This window comes from Condylura cristata, unplaced genomic scaffold (genome assembly GCF_000260355.1).
Source record: "Condylura cristata isolate star-nosed mole 26May11 unplaced genomic scaffold, ConCri1.0 scaffold00005, whole genome shotgun sequence".
Lineage (NCBI taxonomy): Eukaryota > Metazoa > Chordata > Mammalia > Eulipotyphla > Talpidae > Condylura > Condylura cristata.
In genome coordinates this window covers 63055425-63073998 of record NW_004567106.1, presented here as the reverse complement: position 1 = coordinate 63073998, position 18574 = coordinate 63055425, and the positions used below count along the sequence as shown (strand labels likewise).

The 18574-nt window shown below is 43.0% G+C and overlaps 1 protein-coding gene across 1 annotated transcript in view; it reads right to left on the bottom strand.

Annotated features, from left to right (window-relative positions):
- The window catches only part of LRGUK (leucine-rich repeats and guanylate kinase domain containing), a 63100-nt gene extending 53234 nt beyond the window's left edge, over window positions 1-9866 (bottom strand). The window contains exons 1-3 of the mRNA XM_012720773.1: window positions 9546-9866; window positions 3467-3574; window positions 1036-1117 (exon numbers count right to left, since the gene is read on the bottom strand). Of these exons, the coding sequence (XP_012576227.1) occupies window positions 1036-1117; window positions 3467-3574; window positions 9546-9866 (511 nt within the window). The remainder of the gene's footprint in view (window positions 1-1035; window positions 1118-3466; window positions 3575-9545) is intronic.
- Between the last annotated feature and the right edge of the window lie 8708 nt (window positions 9867-18574).

The window sequence follows — 18574 nt, the reverse complement described above, 5'->3', positions numbered from 1 at the left end:
CTCTGTCTCTGGTGAATCCTCTCACCCTCCGCATCTCTGGCCTGTACCCCAGTTCTGTACGAATAAATAAATCTTAAAAAAAAAAAAAAAAAAAACGCCCTGGGGAAGGAAGCCAAGGTGCAGGCCAGACAGGCCTGAGAATTCCTTAGCCTCTCAGTGTGTGCCCACGTTTGTGATTTCCCAAAATTAAGTTGTATAAAATTAGGGGGATAAGGAGCTTTCCAAAATGAAAACAATTTCAATAATTAAAATATTAAGAATGAATATTCTTAATATTCATTTAAGGGAGTGTGTGTTGGGGGGGGGGTCAGAAAATGGGCCAGAGAAGACCATATGGACATGGCAGTAGAAAGATTATCAGTGCAGAAAGCAGGTTAGAAATAAAGATTTGCTATTTCCCTGGAAGTCTTAAAAAAAAAAAAAAACAACAACTAACTTCAAAATCAGGAGATTAGAAATAAAGGGTCCAAGCTTTGGAGAAAATGTGACTCACTTCATTAACTGTGAGCAAGCTGTCACAATAAATGTAATATTGTAGAACTACAATATTGTGAGTGAGAGTGGAAAGAATCAACTGATATACAAAAAGAGCAAATAAGAGTTGGAAAATTAATCTGTCCATCCCTGGTGCTTACACAAAAAGAACAAAAGCCAGGATTAAAATGCAGATGCAAAGACAAAATAAAAGAATCCAATAAGGGCAAAAGGGCTAATTTCTCTGCATTGACTTTACTGAGGGTAGAAAAGGGGATCTTCAAATACTCAGAAAGGATCAAGAGGTTATAGTTCATCTCTTAAAAGGAAAAAACAAACACCCGAGCGTGTCTGACCTCAGGTAACACCGACCGCTTGCAGACCTGGGTCTTTTTATTCATCTGTCACTGGCACCTATTTAGTACATACAAGTAGTGATCAGTATGTAAATTGATCTAATAGAGCACTTGTGTCAAGTTTTGTACACTGTAGCAGCCTACAAAACTTAAACCTTGACATAATTCAGGGATGCATTAGTTTATTAGAATAACAATTACATACCTTCAATTTTATTTACTGAGAGATCCAACTTCTGTAGGTGAACGTATCCAGAGAGAATACTAACGTCAGTTAAGTCACAACCCTAAGAAGACAAAAAGGGAAAAGACTTGAATATTGCTTTATTGGGTTTGTTGAATACAAACCTTCTTGAATACATCTAGAGATAGTAGTTGACAGAAAGAAACCCAGCATTTCTGTCAAAAGTTGAATGGAAGTGAGAACCTACTGTCTCTGAAGAATCTGAAGCCCATTACAAATAGGTTCTTGAAACAGATTACTAACCCCATCAAGAAACCATGGCTCCCCACAAAATCAGAACTTAGAGAATCAGTGATGTACGCAAAAAGGAACACCACATGAAAAGGAGAATTGTTTACAAAGACCTTTAGAACAATTTTATATTTAAAAAAATCGTAGCAATACAGCCATAGTCTCTGAGAAACAGAAGAAAACAAGCAAATGCCTAGAAATGAAATGAAATGAAATGAAACCCCCAATCGAGGGTCATCACTAGCAATGCTGACCACACTGGATCAAGGTCCCTGTCAAGACACTTAAAGAAGCACCTCAGGGGATCAAACAACCCTGCAGACGTGCTGCCTTCAGTCAGGTAGATTATCCCCAAGGCACAGATGAGGAGCCTAGGAACAGAGGTATGTAAGCACCATAGGTCATGTCCCCAATCAGTGATGAGATGCAGGTACCAGTTGCGTAAATCCTCGTTCAAGAGTCTAGCTACAAAATCTTGCTTCCAGTGAATTCAAGATGGATTGGAGGCTAGTTTGAGCAGGGCAGGGAAGAGAGGGAGCTGGCTGGAACAGGCTGGGGGTGGGAGGTTGGGGGTGGGGGGAGGCAATATTTTTGGTTCCTTGGATTAAAGGCTCCTAATACTAGTTTATGTTGCAGTGCCAGCGCCAGAGAAAGCCCCAACCAGTGAAGTGTCACTGTAAGTAATGTTCAAATCTAACAATGATAAGAGTCTTCAGTGAAGACCATGAGGACAATAATAAATATGTACTTGGAAACCTGTATGAATAAGACACTGTACCTGGCTTGGTGAGAACAGAGATGGAATTGAGCAACCTTGAGCCCTTAAGAAACTGATACCTTTGTTAAGAGAGAAGCTATGTAATAAGACACGAGAGACAGTTAAAAATAATATTATTTTGAATATATAAGGGGGAGAAAAATCAGCAAACCAGGCAAGTCAAAGAAAGTATATTTGGTCAGGCAAGCCAAAGGAAGTATATTTGGTCAGGCAGGTTATTATGGTACAGTGATTCAACATGGAATATCTCAAATGTAAGGAGGTCAGTGGAAAGTAAGTTAAGCTCCAGTCCATCTAGCTGAAATAAGATTTAAAGGATTGCTTTTCTTTCTTTTTCTCAGATCAATTGAAGGCACAGCACTACATACACAAGTAGAATATTGATGGAGAGGGACTTGCGTGGGCGCCTAGAAGCTGCTGGAATTATCGACCAGTCCAATACCTAATAGTGCAAGGCACACCGGAGCGTCCTGTGTGTTATTACCTGACTGGCTGAGTCAACCAGAAACTGGTATAAAGTGAAAATAGTGAGAGATTAAAGCCTTAATATGTGACCTCAGAGGACATGCCATGGAGGCAGCATGGGAGAAAGAGCAGAACCTTCCTCTGTTAGTTCTAGCTCAATTCCACAACACAACAGCCTTGCTGTGATTGCTGTGCTTTAGCCAAGTTATGGTGCTCTAGCAAATTTCAGTGTTGGTTTCTGTTTTTTTCTTAGCCTGTATTTGCAAAGGGATATTTAAGTTTTTGATAATATAAGCATATAATACAAGCAAAAAGAGTTAAATTACTTTTCTAGGGCTACAGAGAAATAAAAGGAAAAGCTGAACAACTCTTGGGTACTCTGAACTTGTCGGTTCTTTTATAAAATTAGAGGCCTGATTCTCCACTAGTATCAAAATCTTAAAAACTGATGAATAATAATACATTTTAAAAAAATAACTGGTAGATTTTGGAATGTGAGTGATGGCTTAAAGTCACCTCCCTGGCTGGGAAGCCAAATCGTGCTGCAGTGGCTGTGATAGCTCCATAGTGCTGTGCTTTAACCCAGTGAGCCACCAGGGAAGGCCCGAGACAATTCTTAAAGAGTTCTGATTGGTTTTATAGAGTCAAAGTCAACCTTCAAAGAGCATTGAGTGGTATAATATAGATGGCTTAAGATGAAAGATCTAGATTGTGCAGGGAAACAAAAGAAAGGTATGTGGGGGTTGGTTATTGGGCTGACCAGGATGGTTGACGTGGAACATTTACATAAAACACTGAGTGTCAGTTTCTATCAAATGCATGAATATGGGATTTGGCACCACCAGAGCTGGGAGTACAGGAAAATGGCCTTGTACCATAGCTATGGTGCTAGCAGTGGGTGGTGCTTGTCATACTCACTGGTAAAGTCAGATTGAGGTAGACTTGCTCCGTCCCAGAGCCTGAGCGTCCCAACTGGTGGAGTGCCTTGGCCACCACCTCCTCTCTCAGGATCCCATCAAAATCCGCCTGCCAAAAATAAGTAATATGGGGGCGGGGGTAAGAAGAGAGGATGTCCATTAGAAAAGAAACAATCTACTTCCTCTTATTCAGCACTTATTTATCTAGTTCATATCCCGGAGCTGAGTTCTCCAAAATTGATCAACACAAAGAAAATTCTGCATGGAGAACATGTATTTGTTAGGTACAATCAAATCTTTATCAAATCAGTGTTAGTTGCCGCTGAATTTCTGGGGGGTATGCAAAGTGCAATGAGTGTGGTTACGGAGGAAGCATCAGCGATGTGAAGTAGAACCCCAATCTGCTTGACTCTGGGGAAATTCTAGGTACTCAAATTGATGGGTGAAATTAATGCAATCTCCTCTCCAAACCTGGCATTCTGTGGAGAAAACAGGTCCACAGTTGGCTTCCTGTTGGCCAGTTTCACTGCATTCACACTATCTGCAAGATTTATTGAAAGGGTAAGAGTCATTTCTGCTGGGAAATGGCCCTTGGTCTGGAGACCTCCGTGGGCCAGTGGTTGGCCAAAACATCTCCTCAGTGATGACAGAGGGTAAAGAAAATGGAGCTAGGGGCCGGGGGCTATGCTATGTTTGTCACTGCTATGTTTGTGCTGCTTTCAGTTCACTCCCTGAGGCTCCATTGCTGCTGCTCAGACTGCTGGTACTGAAGACATGGAGATGTCTGCAGGTTTGTGCCACTGTGAAGAGTTTCATGCCCCCCCGATTCCCACTGACCCAGGGAAGCAAATACAACTCACATGAAGCTAGCACAGACTCTGGGGCTGAGAAGCTTTGGTTTGAACCCCAGACCTGCCATGTTGAATGTATGATTTTGAGGAGATCATTTTCTCTGAGTCGCAGTAGCCATGCATAAACAGGAAATGTCATTACCTTCTCTGAATGTTTTGGAAGAATGGAAAAAAAATAGACTTTCTAGAGCTCGTTGATAGTAGTGTGCCTAGAAGCCAGCAATGTCCCCAGGAAATGATAGCTATTACTAATTGATGCAATCAAAAATTTCACATCCATGCTTCATCAATCCATACAAATACAGCTGTTCCCAGAATGGGGGAGAGATCTACTTTTCAAAATAAAGGCTCCTTTTCTAACATCAGACCTGGGGAGGAATAGAGGCATGAATGTGCTATCTTGCTTTGCAACCACATTCCACTTAAAGTTTCTGAAGTTTAACTGAATAACTCCCACCCCATTTCCTAGAGGTGAGGAGACACTATATTCTTTACAAAGAGCAGGCGGATGGTCTTTTTCAACAGAGGCCTTGACAGATGGAAAACCAGCAATGCTGTCAGCATCTTCCCTGATCTGGAGAGCGAGTCCAGCCCACGGCCCTCACACTTCCTTGCCAGTTTCCCATGTTCATATCACACCTGTCCCGCTTGATCTTTGGTCAGTTTCTGACCCCCACAAAGCCCTATCTTTACCTCATAGCTCCAGGGTCCCTAAAGACGCCCAATCCACAGCTTCACCACTCCTAGCACGTTCCTTTACTTTCTCAACTCCAGACACTTAAAATTGATCTCACCCATCACAGCCATGGCCTTAGTCACCTTAGAATGGCCCCACCCCAGGACCTGAGAGCCCACTTACTGCATCTCTGAACCCACAGCTGCCTATCTGCCAACCTTTCTAGTACCCACTGGACTTGCTCCCTGACCAACTCCCTAATCCTGTCATTCACTCCTTTCTCATGGCCCATGGGTCACTTCCTAACTGTATATCCTGCTGGATTTTCAATTTCAACGTCCCTTTAGCCACAAGCCTCTGGCCCCTTGTCCCTGATTACAGCATACAGACCCACACCTGAATCAAGTTCATAGTTACCTCCTGCACCGAGGCAGGGATCATGTCATGTCCATCATACATGTGGGATAAAAATCTTTACACTGTGCCCAGCACATGCCAGCCAGAATCCTAGCCCCCATGGATAAATTGATAAGTAAGGCATGGTCCCTATCTTCACGGGGCTTGCAGTTCAGTCTGGGAGACAGATAAATACATGAGCATCAGACATTTGATGAATACTCCAATACAGATAAGCAGGGTTCTTGACCCTAAAGAAGGATACCCCATTTTGCCAGTTGAAGTGGGAAGTAGGCTAGTAAAGGCTTTCACGGGAAGAGGGCAATTGAATTGAGAGCCAGAGTTGCGAGTCATGCAGACAAAGCAGGGGAGAAAGGATAGAAATGAGGGGGAGGCAGGTTACTGCAGTCAAAAGGGACAACGCAGACAAAATCCCAAAGGCAAAGGCGGGTTGGCTCATTGGAGGAACTACATTGGGTTCAGAACAGCTCAGCACCATGTGGGAAAGGGTCTACAATGCATGCTACCTGGTAGGTGTTCAAATATGGACAGGCATGAAGCCAGCCCCGCCCTCAGCTGTAAGTGGCCTGGGAGAGGCAACTCTAACATCAATTTTTAGCTTGGCCTTCTGCGGTCAGGCACTCTCCGTTCTTCATCAGCTCCAGCCCACTCTACAACCTTAGCTGGTCAGACCTTCACCTCTTTCCTCAAGTCTATGCCTCTGCTCTGCTTACACTGTCAGCACGTGCCTGCCCTTCTACTTGGGGCAAAGTTTGAAACAATCAGATGATAAGATGTCAACCCCCTCAACAGCCTGCACATGTCCTAGTCTTTCTTCCTTGGGTCCCAGTGGAAGACACTCTGGTCTCCTTCCCTGTTTCCTGGGGGGCCTTGCTTGGGGGCCATCAGATTAGCCTCTTTGACCTGGATTTCGACCTCCCTCTCTCCACTGCCATGTTCCACCCTGTCTTCTCCACATATATGTGAGTCTCTTCAGACATCCAGAGTGGCTTCTCCATCCTTTGAGTCCTCCTCCTCACTTCCCACTCACCCTCGCCTCACTTCAGTCAGGCTTCTGATTTCCCCACATCCCATGGCCAAGCTGCCCGAAGACCCTCAAATAGGCAGAGCTGAGGTGGCCCCTCCAGGCCCTTCCACTTGGCCCTGCGGCAGCACAAGGCACTGTGGAGGCTCTTCCCTGCCTGGCTTCCCCATCCCACAGCTCTTCCCTTTTCCAGTTCTCTTTCCAGTCATTTCCAGTGCCCTGGCTCTGCACCTGCCTGTGCTAAATACCTGCACCCCAACAGCTGTCTTCTTGACCCTCCCTGGGTGACCTCACAGACCCCAAGGCTAATGACACCCACTCTCCAATATCTGAGATCATCGCCTTTTTTTCTAGTCACATGACTCAAATAGCCAACACCTCACGCTGATGGTAGCTAATAGCCCCTCAACCAGGCATAGATCAGGCCGTCATCCCAGACTTAACATTTGATGATGAATCATCCTATCTTCAACATCTACAGTGCGATCATCATTAGCTTCCTTTCCATTCCCATCATTAGCTTCCTTTCCATTCCCTTTCCATTCCACCGCCTTGATCCAGACCCTCCCCCAAGGGTTACTGTCAGTTTCTGGCTCATCTCCTTGCCTCCAGAGTATCACCAGCTAATCTAATTCCACTCGTCACCAGTGCTTAGAGACTTGAGTCCGCAGTCTCTACAGAGGCACAGTGCCCTCTACAACCTGGCCCCAACTTCTCTGTAGGGAAAACTGCCATGATGCGCCTGTACACCACCTCTCCTCCCAAACAAGGACCTGCTGTCCTTGAAGACTCCATGATAACTGCCATGATGCGCCTGTACACCACCTCTCCTCCCAAACAAGGACCTGCTGTCCTTGAAGACTCCATGATCTCTGCCCCACTTTTTGTCCAATGAATCTATCCCTGTGACTCCTGTGGTACAGTCTGGAAGGTGGAAGGACTGCTTTGATCCTGGTTCAAGCTTTGGACTCTGTGCTATCACTCTGGTCAATTGTTAAATTGTCCTTTTGGGAGTGAAGCAAGGGACCACTACTATCACTATCTTCTTGAAGTTTTTGTTTTTTTAAAAAAGATTTATTTTATTAATTTAGTAGTTAGCAGCTATCACGGAAGTTTTAACTATATTAGGAACAGGGTAAACAATGTCATATGCTAAGTATTCTACATAGACGATCCATTTAATTCTCAGAACTCTCCTAGGAGAGAGGTATTACTGTAATTCTCATATCACAAGTGAAACTTAGAGAAATGAAGGAACTTGCTCAAAATATCACAACTAACAAAGCCTTGATTCTGAAGACCATATTCAGAACAGCTGGTCTAAACTACCTCTCAAATTCCTAAGGGCTTCCAAAGTCTGAGGCTAACTGCACCAGAGGCATTTAATAATTATTGTGACCTCTGTGGCAGTATATAGCATCACCAGGCGAGGACATGAAATATAAATCACTGAACATGAAAGCCCTAATGTTTTTTTTTTTATAAAACTTTTCAGTTTATTCAGCCCACTAGGATTTATATAAAAGTATCATACAAACTAAAATAACATAATTATTAATATTTAGAATAAAAGAAATTAACTTTTTGCACATACATGCTACAAACCAAAGAGGAATAAGAAGTTCAAGTCAAGCCCCTCTATGGTTTGCTAATGGTGTACTGCAGACAGATTAACTATGCTACTAATGAACCCCACAGCCGAAGAGCAGGAGTTAATTAGAATAATAAAGTAAACTGTGATTCATTTGTGAATTCCTCTGGGGTGAAAGCTGGTAGAAACCATACAAACATCTCAAAGTTGTAAAAACACTGCTTCAGTTTTGCAACAGTAACTGTTAAAGGTAGAAGGGTCAACAAAAGAGGAGTAAAATAAGTATTTCCTTCTCCTCCACTTAAAGCAAAACTGGTGTGTAATTGGCCTATATAGAAGGAGACAGACAAGAAAAGATAAAATGGGGGTGAAAGTGGGGGGAAAATGAGCCAAATGTTGAACATAAAAAATATATATATAAGGACATTTCAAAAAGGGGGAATTCAGTTACAGAAAAAAGTGTGAGTGGTTATCCGTAGAGGTAGAAAAGTTATTGCAAATTATGAGGGGAGGAGAAAAATTAGGCATGTTGGAAACACTCTCTGTATTGTAGCTATTTCTGAAAAAAACCCAAAAATTGGAACAATTTCTACTATGAGGGAAGAGGAAAGGGGATTGAAAAATCAGAAGATATTTGATTGTGAGTTTCCTGGAAGCCAAGACCAAGAGCAAAACCTGTTCATTGAAAGGAAGCTAATCAACTTAGTCTTTGAAAGAGAGCGAACTATATATCAGAAGCCAAGAAAGAGGAGTAAGTAATAGAAGAAGTGAAAAGCGACAAGACAACAGGCATTGGGCTAAAAAGGAACAGCATGACCACAACATTAAAAAAAAAAAAAAAGTGTGTGTGTGTTGGGGGGGGATGGATTGGGAGGTAGTTTAAAAAGAATGAGTCTATACGAACATGAACATGAAAGAAAGTTATTACCAGTGGCCACTGATAATAGGTGAACTTTTTCCACATCCTAAACTACTTGCACCCTTACCTGCTTTATATGTTACTTATATAATGCAGTATATACCCCTGGCAGAAGTAATACAATAAAACCTTCACATTACTCAGGCTTTGAGAAATTACTTAAGTGATTGTTTTCAAAACGATGGGAGAAGGGAGAGAGGGTTTGTTAGAATACTTCCCAGTCACTGGGGTGCCAAGAGGAACCCTGCCTATTCATAATACTTTCAAACTATAATTTTGAAAAAGTCAGGAAATCCCATACAAATTAGATCCCCTCCTTCCCCGTGCTGTGACTTATCTCCTAAGAAACCCAAAGTGTTAATGAAAAATAAAGGAGATATTGGAGCTTTTTCAGGCAAAGGGTGAGAAAACGGGGTAACCGAAATGGGAAGGAAAGACTGGGAAGCCCAAAGCTGTCAAAGAGAGGTTAGGGAGGTGAGCACTGAGGAAATTTTTTTGGCTGAGCCCAGCCTGGTGATGCATGCACTAAGTTGCAGCTGAACGAGCAGTGTCCCATGGCTGGAGGAGGGAGAGGTGGAGAAGGAGAGAGGAAAAGGGCGCACCTTGAGATTCAGCATTTCGGTCTTTGAGGACTCCTCGGATTCTGCTTCGTTCTCCTTCAGGTACTCGTCCTCACCCAGCACGTATTCGTAGTGGTGTGTGCAGCAGGTGTCTGGTTCCTGATAGCCGTGAATGAGCTGGTGCAGCAAATAGGAGGAGGCTTTGCGGATACCTTTCGATTTCTGCCCCGTGGGAACAGGCCATGACTGACGCTCTTTTTCTGAGAGCAACAGTTTCAACCGGGTTCCAGTTAGTGAACTGCCAAACCCTCCCGGGAGAGAGGAGGAGACGGGTCTCTGGGGATCTCTCCCGGAGGCCGCCATCTTGTTTACTGGAGTTGCCGAGGAGACTCTCAGCGAGGAGGCGCTGCAAGGAATTCTGGGGGTTGTAGTCTCCACCCCTCTGTTCGTCCTGGCTTTCTACTGCACTGTTCCCCTGGCCTGTGACTTTCGACTGCTTACTGTTATTTGTCTCTGCATTTTACTGATTTTGTTTCTTTTTGCTTGTCTTTCTCATTTTCACTTCTTTTCTCTACACAGCTTTTCTATGTGTCCATTGGTTGGGTTGCCTTTTTGTTTCTTTTTTTCTCTATTCAGGGCCTCTTCGAGATTTTTCTTCCAACTTCAAGATCATCTGCATGTTTCCCATGCTACTGGGTTCGCAGAGTGATACTTTGAAAGTGTTATGTCTCAAGTGCTCCTGTTGGTAAGCTGAAATTTTACTCTATGGGGAGGGAGGTATCAGGGATGATGATGAAATAGGAAAGGCTTGAATGAAAAGGCATGGCTGCTCTCCATTTGATTTAGTTGTGGATAATAAAGAGGAACTACCAGAAGACTGAGAGCTGGTTTTCTATGAATTTACACTCCCCCCTCCCCATGAAATGATAAGCCACGCCCTACGGGAGATAAAGGGGCAGTGGTCTAGTAGTCAAGAAAGAGAGAAAAAGGCCGTCAAGTTGACACTATAGCTGAAAGGCACTGAAAAGCTATTAGCATCCCATATTAACTGTGAGCCAAGTAACCTGCATTGATAATTATTTTTATCTTGTTGCATAGGTTCTCACTGCAGTTTTATGAAATGCTCTTGCAAGATTACAAAGCATGATTTTATGCTATTGTGATTTTATGTGACCCAAATCCCATAGCCTTAAGCTCCACAAAGTAGAATAGAAAAGCAGAATGAAAATTATATAGTAACTATTATTGCCACAGTGATGACAATAAAGATCCTTGCAGGGAAGTAGCCCCATCCTCCTGGCCTTCTAGGGCCCGTTTCTCCCTTTTCTCCGTGCTTCAGTGATAGCAACTGCAAATGCAAAATGATCCTGTCAATGACTGTCAGGGAAGGAGGAGGAAAAAAACCCTTCTGGACACCAGCCATTGACTATTATCTTTCTCAGTGCTTGAGGGACCGTTAAAACTGACATAAAGCTTTCAGAATTACCTTCCTTCATTATCTTGCAAGTCATAAATGTAAAGGCCACAATGAAAGTATCTCTTTCTGCTAAGATCATCTTGCTGCTTGCTTTTTTCTTTTTCCAGGGGCTAGAGACTCCTGTAGATTTCCCTCCACACTCACCCCCTTAGAACCTCGTTATAGCTCACTGACTTAGGGAAGAAGGGGCCCAAAGCCATGTTTGGTGTTTTTTTGTTTTGTTTTAGTAGCCTAGTCAGCATTTCCAGTAAAGCAGGTCTTGCCAGTATCAATCTATTGGGGGAAGTCTATTTAGACATAGTTTGGTCCCTATTGATAATTAACTTTCCAAAAGTCAAAAATACAATTATACCCAAAAAAGAAACAGAATGAAGCACAAAGGTTTTCTTCGATCCATTGCTAGTAAATAGTCAGATGGAGTGGGCTATTCAAAGCCCACAGAGAAAGATATCCTGAAACAAATTCACTGAGTTAGAGATAAAGCTGCTAAAGTCCAACAGGGCAATGAAGCTTTTGGGGTTAGAGAATCTCATCTTAGTCTCTTTTCATCTTTACATCTATCCTTTCTGGCTGTCCCATTCAACAGATGACATAACTGAGGTCCAGAGAAGTTAAATAACGCCCAGAGTCAAGTGGTGGTGTTGAAATCCATACCCACAATAACCAACTCCAGCCTACCTTTAACTTACTGCCTTTGCTGGTGGAATAAATGAGGCCAGCTAATGTTACACAAAATCTCAGAAGAAGAAAGAAATGTATCAATCAGCTAAGGTTCTAAGTATTCAATGTCAATAAAAATTCACTCAGAGAAGAAATGACATTTTCATAGAGAAACGTAGCATGTCAGGACTAAAACGAACTTAAATGTCTATCTCATCCCAACTCTTTCTTTTGCAAAAGAAACTGATGATACTCTAGGAACAATGGTGTGGCCCAAGTCACCTGAATTGTTAGCAGCCAGACAGAAATTAGAGGATAGGGTACTCATTGCTCTTGCTATTTCACCAAAATATTCCTTGAGCAGGAATTATATGACTAGAATTCCTTCTTTGGGATTCCAAACACTCAAATAAAAGTATTTTCTATTTTTCTGTCTTTGAAAGTTGATTTACCAGTAGAGGAGACAAAATGAAGCAGAAGGAGAGAGGGTGAGATGAGGAAAATTTTTCTCTAAATTCTTACTTTGTTCAAAACATCAATAGTAATAGCTGTTTCCATTTATTTGTTGCTTACTCTAAACCAGCTCTGGGCTAAGTGCTGTATGTGTACCTCACTTAATTATTCCAGCTACTCTCTGAATTAAGACTTGATATGCCCACTTAACGGAAGAGAAGAAAATGTGCTCATAAATGCTAAGCTAGTTACCCAGTTCTAAATTGTGTATAAAGCAAAACTCCAACACAGGTCAATCTTGATCTTAATCTTGAACATTTTTCTTCCCCCAATAAAATGGAGTAGCTTCTCTGATACTAACTGTGAGGCCCAGAGAGCATGTGTGTGTTCGTGTGCATGCTTGTGTGCATTGGGGACTGGCAGGGAGACCCCATGTTTCTGGAACTGGGGGTAAGTAGAGTGGGCAGAGGCAGCAGGAAGAAGAAAAGGGAAGAAGGTAGCCATGTTGTTTGCAGCACCTCTCCTGACGGGACACCCCAGGTAGGTGGGAGAGGGCAGGTTCCAAAGAGTAGGGAACTTTTGTTTGAAAGAGGGTGGTAACCCCAAGTTCAGCTGCTTGCTAGCAGCATTATTCACTTGTATTCTTAACTTTTTGTGTGTGAACAGATTTCCCAGTCAAGAGCCAACAAATTATCCCACTGATTATGGAGAGATGATCCCTGTTTTCTGTGTTGGGAAAGAGTATCTTTCCAAGAATGTGACCTTGGGTAAAATGCAAATGTGTGCCCAAATCCCCACCACAAGCCTGCAACTCCTTCCCAACTTTGTGTAGGGAAAAACAAGTCTCACACATGTTGCTACAACAGCACCTCAAACTCACAGTATTTTTCATGGAATACTAAGTTTTTAAGACTGTCATGAGATGGGGAGAGCAGATAGGCCTGACAAGGCACCCCTGACATCTTAAGCAAACAAACAAACACAACCACAATGGATGTTTCACAGTAATGGTGTGCTGGCACCCTCCAAAGTATTGTGCATGTATTTATTCATTTTATCCCTCAAAGGACCCTACAAGGAAAGGCTGATTTTATCATCCCCATATTGTTGGTGAGGGTGAGGAGAGGGCGAGAGAGCACTGAGGTGACCCACTCAACCCTCTCTGTCACACAAAGATAAAACTAGGACTCAACTGAAGAGAGTCTGGCATTCCAATCCACCTTCTTAATTGAAGCACCATACTTCCACTTAGCTGCGTTAGTAAACTTCCACAGAGGTGTTACAATTTTGGTGTCTTCCCAAAATTCATGGGTCAAAACCAAAGACCCCATAGGATAGCATAAGGAGATGGGGCCTCTGGGAGCTGATCAGGTCAGGAGGGAGGGGCCTTCCTGAAGGGGACCAGAAGGAAGGTTTCTTAGAAGCGGTCAGAGAGCTAGTTCCCTGACTCTGCCATGTGAGGACAGAACAGGAAGGTGTTGTGGAAGAAGGTGTCCACTAGAACCTGAACTTGGCACCCCAATCTTGATCATCCAGCTTTCAGAACTGTGGGAAGTGAGTTTCTGTGGCTCCCTGGTATGATGATACTCTATTACAGCAGCCCAAACTGACTTGCACAGGGGACTTTGAATTTGAGATTCTTGGATACATCAGCCTGATACCTTCTTAGGCTTTGTTATACATTTTTAGGGAGATGATTCTCCCAAAGAAGGGAAATTTATTTTTTAATAACAGTCTAGTGGGTCTATAGACAAGCAAATAACGATACCAGTGATCACTTAGTTTCAGCTGCCATCAGGGCTAAGAGGGAATATTCCAGAAGTCATGAGGACATCAGTAGAGCCTTGGCTCAGTGTCGTGGGGAAGTTACACAGATCCTAACAGCCTCATGATGATTATCCCCCAAAGTAGAGAAAGACGGTAAAACAAGTGAGGAACTTCATTTGTTATCATTACAAAAATTATCTGTATCTATATTGTGATATAATACCTATATCCATATGATTACATATTAATTAGGTAGGCTGTTAGGGTTGATAAAGTCCAGTTAGGTTTTGACTGACTCAAACAGTATCTGTTTTGACAGATTATCAAAGGCATTTTAGGGTGTGTCCCACTAATAGATACTTGGATCAGCTACTGGTATTGAGATCAAAGATAAAAATTGCAATCTAGAAAGAGATCATCTTAAAGTCTCATAGACAAAGGCAGAAAAAAGCAAGACGATGAAAAATTGTTTGCAGCAGAATTGCTGGTATCAAGTTGGGAATAAGATCAGCACAGAAGACGAGGTGAAGATTACAGAGAATTTCTGGCTTAGATTACCTGAGTAGGCAGAAAGGTGGATTTCATCAAAGAAGTCACAATGACTGATGATTAAAATGTTAAAATGATGACCAGAGGGGATGGTATGAAATCTTTTCAAAGAAGCGATGAGGACTTGAGGATATTATGCTAGGACATTCAGAAGAAGATCAAAGAAGATAGGAATTCAGGCAGAAATCATCTCAGGAGGTGGTAGAAGAGAAAGAGAGCTTGAGAGATATAAGGCTTAATAACCAAAGCATCCCACTGGCACCGAATAATAAAGACAGAAGGAAGAGCAAATAGAAGACAGGTGAATGAACTGTGCAAGAAATCCCACTGTTACCCAGACACTTCAAAAACAGCAACGCACTTCTTCTCTTTAAGAACTAGTTTGGGATAGTGGTGCTCTGTGGAAAATTCAATCATGTAGACTGAGGGAAGCACAGAAAGCAGCCGGTCACCTTAACACTGAGTGAAGCCATGAAGCTTTACTCTGCAGAGGGGTCTGTCTCAGGCACTGGGATACAAAGACATTACAGTCTTGGTCTCTCTATTGAAGATATTTGCATTCTGGTTGGGGCGGCAGGAGGCAGAGATTCCAAAAATGAAACAATTATGTAAGAGAACCTAAATCCTGCTGACTGATATGGAGTGTGTGAAATGGCTGTCAGAAGAGCTTAGTTGGGGGCTGATGAAAACCAGAACTTTCTCTTCACCACACTAGGCAGACATGCTTGCCCCTTAAGGCCTAAAAAGCAGTGCCCTGGGCTAGCAGTGTAGGTCAAACCTGTGTCTCAAGAAACAGATGCTTAGAAGCTTCATATGAGGAAGGAGTTGACCAAGGTCTTCCAGCAAGAAAGAAACACATGAGAGCCCAGAGCCCAACAGCCCAGCTCAACAGTCAGGCAAGCAGAGCTCCCTGCTACTCGGCCTTTTTGTTCAAGTCAAGTCTTCAGCTGATTAGATGAAGCTCACCCTCATTACAGATATTGGCTTTACTCACCCCCTACTGATTCCAATGTTAGTATTATCCAGAAATACCCTCGCAGACACATTTAGAGTGTCTATCGCACCCTGTAAGTTCAGTTGACATAACAAATGAGCCATGTGTGGGTGTTTTCTAACGAACAGAAACAAAATACCTCAGGGATCCATGAAAGGGAAACAACAAACCTCACATCTTTCAGGGGCTGTGGGGCAGCCATCTTGTCCAGCCAGGTGCTCCTTGTGGGTGCTCTGATTGAACATGCTCCTCTCCATCTCATGCACCACTGTTTGGGGACCACTCTAGTCTTCCTTCAGACCTGCAAAACAAACCAACAGACACCAGAACATGTCTAGAATGCACACACAGAAGCACCTACTAGGTGCTTTGGGAGGAGGAGACAAGGGTGGCTTCCCGGTTCTTGTTGCTTTGAATGAAACACTGTATCTTCAAAGGTGAGAGGAGCATGGTAAGGACGGAAGCCAGACTGAGTCATACCACAGGGCCTGGCAAGAGACTTTTCTGGAGAACAAAACACAGCCGCCAACCCATGGGGAGGCCAGAACCCTGAACTTTGCTCCTGCCCTTAGACACTCTGGTGAGAAAATCTCTGATTACATTATTTAGCTGCTTTGTAAAGCATCTTAAAGATACCAATAGCTCTGAAGATGCATAGTATTTTCATAATAAATAGAGGCTTAGGGCATTTTTCAAAGTTCATTAATTATTGAGGTCCCCTCAAGCACCTCTCACTTCCTCATGTTTTGCTTTTTGTTCCTGACCAAATCAAGACACTGGAGAGCCCCTCTTGAGGGTGAATTCATTCAGAAAATGATTTATGGCTCTCATAAAATTCTTTTGAATAAAGATCATGTTGGAGGAATTTGATTTTAACTATTTAGGTACTGAGTTGCTCTTTACACTGTATTTAGACTTTATAAAGCTTGATGTTAAAATGTTTAAAATGCAAAACTTAGCATCTTGACTGTGTTAAGTTTCCAGTCCCATGACATTAAGTATGTTTATATTGTTGTGCTCCATCACCACCACCCATCTCCAGAATTCTTTTCATCATGTAAAATGAACTCTATGCCCATTAAACAAATAGCACCCCACTCCAACTTCCCTCTGCCCCAACAAAGAAGAAGTTTTCTTCTAAGTGTTTTATAGCTTTAGCTCTTACGGTTAAGTTTTGATCCATTGGAGTTAATTTTAATATATTGCATAAGGATCTACTTCATTCTTTCAGCATACAGAAATCCAGCTTACCCACTTCTATACTCTTTGGAAAAAAACAAAACCAAAAACCTTTGTAATTCTCAGATGAAACAAAGGCCAATCTCTTTAGGCAGATGATATTACCACTGTTCCAGATGGGATTAATGAGTACATGACCAGCATTCATTTTAGAACGTGTAAGGCATAGGCCCTGGGTAGTCTCCATTATTTCCCTGCCCCATCTCTTCTCCCAGCCCTGGTATCCCTGAAGGGGCTGATTCCTGCAGACCCCATCACCTGCCTTTTTTTTTTTTTTGACTGATTGATTACAGACAATAAGAGGAAGATGATGGGATGTCAGGCGAGAGGAAGGCCTCTGTTGCCCTCAAAGCTCCTATATCCCTCTGTGCCTTTGCCTCCTTTCCAGAGATCACCTCCCATAGCGTCAGGTCTTCACCAAGTTCCAGAACATTGTGTGCTTCTCTTAATCCTTCAGTTTCCTGCTGTGACAGGATTCCCTTGGTATCTCAACACCCTTTGTTGGCTGCCTACATTCTGCTCATACCTCTGGAAACTGTCCCTTTATTGAATCATCTCCAGAATGCTGACTGGGCCCCTGACAGATATGAATGGTAAGTGACTATGAAGCCAATGAATGGAGCCAGTGAAACTAATTAGTTCAGTGAGATATTCACCATAGTATTTACAACCTGTTGGGAAGTTGAGGGTTGACTGAGAGGCCCAGGAGTCATCTCTCTTGTTTTGATTTTTAATGGGAGGAAATAAGGGAGGAAGAGAAAGGAAAGAAAATTCTGCAGCTATTATTATTATTATTTTTTAACAGGCTAGGATTCCAAAGGGAAAACAAAGGAAAAGTCCAATATCCCTTGCCAAGTACTAGAGAGCGCTGTTATAGACTGACAGTGGTAGGGTTTTATTCTACTTGCAGTTTAAGACTCTCAGAAGGGGCCCTCACTGGTGGCGCAGCGGGTTAAAGCACAGCACTGAGAAGCTAAGGCCATTTCCGCATGAGTTTGATCCCCGCCTGTCCCGGAGGTGACCACATGGCGTGGCAGACCTCTCCTGACCCACCTGCTGCTCCCCTCAGCAGTGTACTTCGTAGATCTGCCTGTTCTGCTCCCCACTCTGTGTCTGGTGAAGCCTTTCGCCACCTCTGAGCCTCTGGCCTGTACCCCAATTCTGTATGCACAAATAAATAAATCTTTAAAAAAAAAAAAAAACACTTGGCCCTCCCTGTGGTGGCGCAGCGGGTTAAAGCACAGCACTGAGAAGTGAAAGCCACTTCCGCATGAGTTCGATTCCCACCTGCCCCAGAGGTGACCACATGGCGTGGCAGACCTCTCCTGACCTGCCCGCTGCTCCCCTCAGCAGTGTACTTCTCAGTCAGCCTGTTCTGCTCCCCATTCTGTCTCTGGTGAAGCCTCTCACTGCCCCTGAGCCTCTGGCCTGTACCCCAATTCTGTATGCACAAATAAATAAATATTAAAAAAAAAAGACAAAAAACTCTCAGAAGGATATTTCTAGCCTCCCTAAAGCCAGTCACAGTTAAGCATCATTTTTATGGCACTTAGCCATAATTTGGGCATGAGCTATAAACTCAGGGCTAGCTTACATTAAGTAATAATTTATATTGAGAATGATGACAACAGTCCAGGACCCTCCAAGTACTCTATTTCTTTTAATCTTGTTCCTTTAGTCATCTCTCAAAGGAACTGTGTCTTTCCTTGGCCTATTTCTCCTCTGTGCATTTGAACCTAACAGATGGCAAACATAATTCCTACCCAGACCCGCCTCAGTTATTCAATTCATCTCTTATGTCTGGAAGGATCCTCTGCCATCTAGTTAGGTCACTCTGTAATCTTCACCCAGAATGTTGTCCCCTAGGGGGGAATTCTGGGTACACATGTGGTCAGAATTATACCACTTCTACAAATGCCAGCTATTCCCGTT